Source organism: Neophocaena asiaeorientalis, unplaced genomic scaffold, assembly GCF_003031525.2.
Source record: "Neophocaena asiaeorientalis asiaeorientalis breed wild unplaced genomic scaffold, Neophocaena_asiaeorientalis_V1.1 scaffold96, whole genome shotgun sequence".
Classification (NCBI taxonomy): domain Eukaryota; kingdom Metazoa; phylum Chordata; class Mammalia; order Artiodactyla; family Phocoenidae; genus Neophocaena; species Neophocaena asiaeorientalis.
The window spans coordinates 1,769,392-1,777,948 of record NW_020175831.1 but is presented as its reverse complement, the minus strand read 5'-3'; the positions used below and the strand labels follow the sequence as shown (position 1 = coordinate 1,777,948).

Below are 8,557 nucleotides of genomic sequence, written 5' to 3'. Positions count from 1 at the left end.
AAAATCAAAATGAAAGAAAGGGATATTTTTTTTTTTTTTTTTTTTTTTTTTTTTTTGCGTTACGCAGGCCTCTCACTGTTGTGGCCTCTCCTGTTGCGGAGCACAGGCTCCGGACGCGCAGGCTCAGCAGCCATGGCTCACGGGCCCAGCCGCTCCGCAGCATGTGGGATCTTCCCAGACTGGGGCACGAACCCGTGTCCCCTGCATCGGCAGGTGGACTCTCAACCACTGCGCCACCAGGGAAGCCCAGGGATATATTTCTTAATAATATGAAGTTTTCACCAAGAAGATTTAATAGCCATGGTACCTTTTCCCCACAGCTTTGAAATACATAGAGCAAAAACTGATAGAACTCTAAAGACATTATAACCATATCCTCTAGTCATAGTGAAAGACCTTAATATAACTCTCTCAGAAATGAACTATTTAAATAGACCAGAAAAAAAAAAAACCCTGTTAATGCAGTTAATGAACTTGACCTATTAGAGCCTCTCTGCCTTTTGAGTTGATTTGTACATTGGCCAGCCCATTCACAATGATAGTAATGACTAGTAACTGTTAATACTGAGAGCTTACTGTGTTCTAGATGGTCTTGTAAGTGAGGCATGGAGAAGCTGAATGATTCTTTACAGCATACACAGCTGGGATTTGGACCCAGTTTCTTATCAAGGCCTTAACCACTGCACTGTACTGCCTCCCAGGTGAATTTGCTTCTTCTCCATCTGATCCTTAGGCATTTGTATTTCCTACTGATAATTTATTCACTTGTTTGAAGTTTTACTTATTCTTTGAAATGTTTTGGTCAATTTAAATAAGTTAGTGTGGAATTCTGGTTAGACAACTTTTCTGAAATTTACTCTCATTTTTACGGGAACTTTCAAGATAAATTTTCATGAAAGTCAAATCTAACTGAGGGTCAAGGCCTTGCCTGTGTTTTGCTTATTCTTTTCTTTAAATTGAAAATCTTTTAAAATTATTTTTATTAAATTAACACATGCTCATAAAAATTCAGAAAAATAGAGGAGTTTTAAAAGAATACCAAACTTCTACCCTACTTCAAGATGACTATTGTAACATTTTTGTATATATCCTTCCAGACTTTACTCTCACTGTTTTATGTGTCTGTTTTTCTTTTGAAAATTTTTGTGATCATATTTCCAAGTGTACATAGAGTTTGTATCAGTTTTTTATGACTGTATAGTATTCTATGGTATGGATGTGTAAGAATTTAACAACTTTTGGGAGTTTATTGTTGAAATTCTAATTCTTACACATATATCTTTGCACATCTGATTATTTCATCATTATAAGTTGGCAGTGGTGGAATTGTTTTATCAAAGGGAATTGTCTGCTAGAAAGGTTGTATCAATTTATACTCCCATCAGTGGTGTATGAGAGTATGTTTTCCCACACCCTTGCCAACAATGGATTTTATAATTTTTAAAAACCTTTTAAAGTGTGAGAGATGAAAAGTAATTCCTCACTATTGTTTTATTCAGTATATTTTTGTTACTTTATTTGAACATTTTTTGTTGTGTTATTTTACCATGTCAAAATTCCTTTCGTGAATTATTTCTTTGTCTTTTGTGACTGTTAATTTGTCTGTCATATGTGCACATATTTTTTTTCCAATTTTACATTGTCTTTCAACTTTGTCAGTGGTTTGCAAAATGCATTTATTTACACAAGTAAAGAAAGTTCTCACTTAAAGCTTGCAAACCTTTTTTTAAGTACAAAATTTTTAGTTGAGATGCATTATTATCATGCTATTAAAAGTCTTCCTTAAACTGAGGATTATAAAAATACTCATATTTTTCCAGAACTTTTGTGAGTTCATTTTTTAATAACTTATTCTAACAATTAAAATTGAAGTTCTTAAGAAAAACAACTGTTGTTTCTTAGAGCTCATTTGAACAAAATTCAACTAATATACTCATGATAGGCACAATTATATCATTGACAGTTGCTGCATCTCATTAATAGAAGCATAACATATAGTAAATCCTGTTCTGCAAAGGTGAGGTAGGTGGCACTTTATACATTTTAGAATATTAGCCTTTCCACAACAGTATTCTTTTAAAAAAATAATAGTACGTATAAAGTGGCATCTTTAGAGAACTAAATTTTATTTTTTTTACCTTTTTGAGCAAGGTGTAAAATATAATTAAATATTTAAAAACTGTATTCATTTGGGCATTTAGCCAATATTTATTAAGCAGAACCAGACTTCAGAAACTTTATACTCTAGTGGAAGAGACAATTTTATAAAGTAAAATAAATTCTAAAGGCGTTATTGTTATATAGGTTTTGTGTGGTTTAGACAACCTCAATCCAGTTTTTAAAAATTTAAGTTAATTTGTAAAATCTGTTTTCTTCCCTGTTAGCCTTTCAGTTTGTGTTCCGTTTCTCCTGTCCCAAGCAAAAGACTCGATTTACTTAACTTTTCTTAATCCCTCTACTCAGAATTTAGCTTTATTTATTGTGTCACTCTGTCTTTGCATTATTAAAATTTTGGGAGCAAGTTTAAGCAGTCAAGAAAATGAACTTAAAATTGTTAGTTTTGTAAGATCATGTAATAGGTATTAGTGGTGTAACTATATAAATCAAGGGGAAAATTTACGGTAATCTTTTACTACTTGAAGTTTGTTGATAAATTCACTTCAGTTCTCTTCCTTCACATCACATGCCATAAATCCATATCTGGCATATCTAGATCTTGAGTAAAAAAAAATTTTTTTAATAAAAACTTGGACCTCGGTATTGGACTTTTTCCCTTATATTGTATATTTTCGTGTGCCCCGTCTCCATTTTTTTTCTTAGTTGCCTGTCCCATTTTCAGACGAGTATGTCTTGTTACCTTATAATTCAGTTGATGAAAACATCTTTCCCTGGATTTTTGGTTCTTTGGGAACTCATATTTGTTGCTGTAATTTGTTACAGTCTTGTGCTTTGTTCGTGCTCTCAAAGCTAAATTTTGCTAAGTTAGTAAAATAGCACTTTTGAATTTATAAAAGCACATTGATTCACCTGAGTGGTAGGATTAGAAGAGAGGCAAGAAGTTATGAGTGTAGAGTGAACTGAATTGGGTTCTCTGTGAAATTGCTATGGTGAACACAATATGTAAAATCGGTTTGTACACCAATAGCCACAGACATTGCTCTTTTTCTTAGGGCCATTTAAGAATAAAACAAATTTTAAAAGCTAAATTAAATGGAAATATTATTGGCTTTGGTTAAGACTTTGGCATTGCAGGTGAGCCAGCAAAACCTGTTTCACTCAACTCAGCTCTTTGAAGAGAGTTGTAGAAATTGGGGGTGGACTGGAGCAGAAACTAGAATTGTGTTAGATTATGACATCCTTGCCCTTGAGACAACAGCATGACTCCTCCTTGTCTTTACTTATGCTATTCCTCTGCCTGGAATGCCTTCCCTCCTTTCTATCTAAATCCTACCCACCTCCTCCACGAAGCCTTCTCTAACTACTGGAGCCCACATTGATGTCTCCCTGTTCAGAACACCTATGGCATCTAACAGCCAGCACTGCACCGTTTAGCACTGTTTGTCCTATGGCAATTTCACATGCTACTGAGTGTGAGTACATTAAAATATAAATGTGGGGAAATATGCATTTTTCCAGTAAAATTTGAAAAACGATAGGTATATTATATACAGGAGGATTTGCAGGCTTATGGAAGGTTTACAGGCTATACCTAGACTGTGAGATTGTGGGAGGAGGGGAAGTTGGGGGGGGTCTTAAATGTACCTTTTTGTAATCTCAGAGAAACTGCAAAGTTTATATAATATGATTTTGACAGTTGATGAGTCTAAAATGTCATTTTTTTTATAAACTCATTTGTTTTTATTCAGTAACTAGCCTTTTTCTTTTTTTTTTGAGGTTGAGTAATAACATTTTCTATAGTGTTTAATATGATTTGAATATCAGTTCTGGAATCAAAAACGGTTTCTTCTTGCTTAGGCTAAGATACCTGTGTTCACCCATCTAATAAGCACATATCTTCTAAACCCTGTTCTTGGTATCAAATACTGAAATGGAACATGTCAAATTTTGCAATGTGGAGAAACTGCATTTTATTATTTCTCTGATTTATAATTTTGGGTATCTTTGCATGGTTAATAGGGAATTTTAACTGTAAAGATAATTTTAATTTATTTCATGTAGTTCTAGGGGTCTAAGACAATAGCTTTGTCTAGATTTTTTTCTCTGATTTTCTCCAAGTCAGTGTATATTCAGGGTGTGGCCATACAAATATGTGAATAAATAATGCTTATATCATCTTAATTTAAAGTCTTCTTAAGGTGCCTTAATTGTACCTATGATTAGTTATGCATTTATTGTTGGTTTATTTACTTTTTAAATTAGCTGACATCATGACTTTGAATAGGCCATTTAGTTTCTGGTACAACTAATTTAATCGGATTGGGCTTATGCATAGAATTTGGGAATGGTTCTGACCGAATAATAAATAACTTTACGATACCCTTTATGTATGAAATGTTCTTTTAAATTATATATTTCTTGAGCATATTTACATTTGGAGAACACTCACATTAGTTGTGGAGTAAAATGAATATGTAAAACTTATTAATTTTTCTTTAAATTGATTTTAAATGGTCTTGGTTTCTGACTGACCTCACAGTGATAATGTCTTCTATTTGAAATTCAACATGGGGAGTATGATATGAGTGATAATGTCCATTTGAATATTTTCATATAAGTATATATTATTCTGTGTGTGTTTTTTAGAGGTACCAATCTTGGGAAAAAGAAGCAACACATTTGTCATATACCAGGATGTGGTAAAGTCTATGGGAAGACCTCACATCTGAGAGCTCATCTGCGTTGGCATTCTGGGGAGCGCCCTTTTATTTGTAACTGGATGTTCTGTGGTAAAAGATTTACTCGAAGTGATGAATTACAGAGGCACAGAAGAACACATACAGGTTACTAATATTTACTTTTAACAGATAAAAATTAACTGTAAGGCTACATACTACCTTGAAATTTTTTTTTAAGCATACCTTACTGAACTGAATCTTTTAAAATATGACCAATTACATCATATTTCTATCTTCAGTAACACCAATTTAAAAACACTAATTCCAAACAAGTCAGTATGGCTTATTTTATAAAATAATGTTTTATTTTATGCAGACTTTGGTTAGCTTTTGTTTTCATATTATTCAGTGTCTTAAGCCACATTTATCTCATCATTGTTAATTATGTTAAAGTTTTAAATTAGTTGTGTGCTTTTACTCTTGATCATTATCTTCTTCTTCCTCCTTAACACTGTAATAAATAATAATTCCTTTTCCTCTGATAAATTCAGGCATTTCACCCTTTCTCGTTTTAATATATGTGAGGTAAGCAAAAGATATTTCACTGAGGAATAACCAAGGCATTGCTGATGTGAAGACTCTTTCATTTAATTGTTTTAACACATAGTGTTGTGTGGTTGTTACATGAAATGGACCTAGGAATGACCCAAATTGAATTCTAACTTATAACATATACAGATATTTTTCTTCTACTGCCATGTAATGATCAAGGTGTTCATCAGTCTATGCTCAATACTGAAGAATTGAAAAATATATAATGCATTTACAAAGTTTAGAGAGCTTAGAAGAAAGAACTATGGTGAAACGGTGGACGATACGGATTTTGAAGTCTCTTAGATCTAAATATATAAAATAACCCATGAAGTATGTAGTATTATGTTACATACGCTACTCGTTTTAATTTCTGTCTCATCAGGTAGGTAGACAGATGAGCTTAACCTGTTTGAAACTGCAACGGACAATATAAGAAAGTAGATAAAGTGTGCTTGGAGGCAGAGATCATTATTGTTGGGATAGTAAGGCATTTTTGAGCATGGCCCTATAATAGAATTTTCCTCAGTGGAATTTGATCAGCAGGATATAAAAAGAAATAATGTAAAAGGGAAAAAAGGTCTCTGATCCAATAAGTGTAGGAAACACTGTGTTAAAGAGGGTTACTGTACAAGTACTTTCAAGGAATGCCTCTTAGGACCTTTAATAGAATGTTAATGAGCACTGTACATCTCCCAAGTCGTGGGAGGTAGTGGCAACCTCTCATTGTGCCATTTTGCCATGGAGTATGTTTCAGGACTAATGTTCCAAGAGAAGCTTTGGGAAATACCTTCCCAGAAGAATAGAACAGTATATGAATAGAAGAAGTGAGAGATCATTTGTCACGAGTGAAGATGAGATTTTATTTAACACATTTCTGTTACGTAGGATTGAACCACGTTACAGAAGTTAGGTAATGGAGTTAGGTAATGGAGAGTCTGAACTGTTTAGTTATCTGCAGGTTACTCTTGCATTCCCATACCACTTAGTACAGTGGTGAAGTTTTGTACTGTAATAAAATTTGGTATTTAAGGAAGATTTGTCTGGCATTGATTTGTTGGATTGGAGAGGGAGAGACTAGTGTGCCATTGTAACATAGTTCAGGCATGAGTTCTGATGAGGACCTACTGAGAGGAGAGGTGCTGGAACAAGAGATACTAAGAAAGACATTTTGAAGAAAATAAATTAAGAAAATACTGGATTTGTTTATTGATTGAGTTCTCCTTAGATTCCTTGTAGGTTGGCCTTTTGCCTTATCTTCTACTAATTGTGTTACATAGTAGGTCTTCAACAGTAATAGAAGTTCTGTCTGTCTTTTGTATTTAAAAAAAGTATTTATGCTGGGAAATAAATTTAGGCATCATAGAGTCTTATTGACTTTTAACATCATGATTTATTAGGCTTGCTCTTGATTATTCCAGCTGAAATCAGGTCATCTGGCCATCTCCATTATTCTTGGGACTACTCAGTCTTTATTAGACTTCAAGCTTGTGTCTTGGCTTTAATCTAGAAGTACTCTGTAGTTACTTAAATTCGCATTTAAGAGTTGAAGGTTGAGTATCAGGGATCTGACATGTTAATAATACCTTAAATATAGCTTAAAACAGTGTATTTTTCTTTAGAGAAGTATGCTACAGATAGTCGTTTTTTAGCTGGTATTTTGTAACAGATGTTTCAAAACTATTAGCATAGTTGAGGTATCAAATTCTTACCTGAATATCAGTGTATAATAAGTTTGAAGATTGCTTTTCATCCAGAAATAAAGGTGACAGATTTATTCTGAGGAAAAGTATTCTATGAGAGAAATTTTGCAGGGACAGCTCATGAAACTAATATAGTTCTAATTGAACTCTGCTCCCTGTCCCTAACTGTCAGTGTTGGCTTATTTTCTTTCTCAGGGAATGATGAGTCTATTAATGTTAAATTTAAAAGACTAAGTAACTTAATTTCTTCAACAGGTGAGAAGAAATTTGTTTGTCCAGAATGTTCAAAACGCTTTATGAGAAGTGATCACCTTGCCAAACATATTAAAACACATCAGAATAAAAAAGGTATTCACTCTAGCAGTACAGTGCTGGCATCTGTGGAAGCTGCACGAGATGATACTTTGATTACTGCAGGAGGAACAACACTTATCCTTGCAAATATTCAACAAGGTTCTGTTTCAGGGATAGGAACTGTTAATACTTCCACCACCAGCAATCAAGATATCCTTACCAACACTGAAATACCTTTACAGCTTGTCACAGTTTCTGGAAATGAGACAATGGAGTAAATATTACACAAATACTTATTCATCGTGGTTATTTTTATACAGTAGTGAGAAGAACATTGTTCCTAAGTTCTTAGATATCTTTTTATTGATGTGCAAAAATTTTTGGATTGACAGTAACTTGGTTATACATGACACTGAAATGCCTTACTTTGTATGATACTCCATAGTATATTAAAAATGGTAAAATTGCATGGGTTTTGTAGGTACTTTTGGAATCTAGAAGAAATGAAATTTTACCAAGTTATATAAAGAGAAAATTGAATTTAACAATGCGAATGGTAGTCTTAACCAAATGCATCAATCCTGTGTGGTTTAGTGTAAAAATGAGAACATGTTGGTATTTATCTATTGTAAGATAAAAAAAAAGTTGGTGGGTGAAAGAAATCATGTTATGATAAAAAAATTTTTTGTAATTTTCTTGATGACTGGAATTTTTATTATGCATAACTGACAAATCAAGTTTCCAAGCAAATGTTACATAGTGTAGGCTTTACTTAGCTTATCAATTTGTCATTTTGAAGCTAATTATTTTAATTAGGTTAACTATGTACAATATTTTAAGCATTACTCTTGTAAGATTTTGAAAACTACATTTTAACATGGAACTCTAGGGATAGTCACCTTTTAAATCCTGTTGAAAAGCCATGTTTAAGATTTAATTTGCCAAAATAATGTCTTGTTAATATTCTTTCAATAACGAAGTTGGGCAATATAACCAATGTTTAAAAAAGTTTAAAATGTATAGGTTGAGGCATTTGGGTGGTAAGAAAATGTTATAGTGAATTATCCCTTTTCTTGAGTATTGGAGGACCAAAAAAATAAGGTGTTATTGCGTCTTAGCAGTGATTTTTTTTTTTTTTTTTTTTTATTCAAATTTTTTTTCAAAAAACACTTT

General features: G+C 32.9%; 1 protein-coding gene across 1 annotated transcript in view; it reads left to right on the top strand.

Moving 5' to 3' along the window:
* Nucleotides 1-8,018, top strand: part of SP3 (Sp3 transcription factor) — a 102,436-nt gene extending 94,418 nt beyond the window's left edge. The window contains exons 12-13 of the mRNA XM_024732844.1: nt 4,765-4,961; nt 7,346-8,018. Of these exons, the coding sequence (XP_024588612.1) occupies nt 4,765-4,961; nt 7,346-7,662 (514 nt within the window). The 3' untranslated portion in view covers nt 7,663-8,018. The remainder of the gene's footprint in view (nt 1-4,764; nt 4,962-7,345) is intronic.
* The last annotated feature ends 539 nt before the right edge of the window (nt 8,019-8,557 follow it).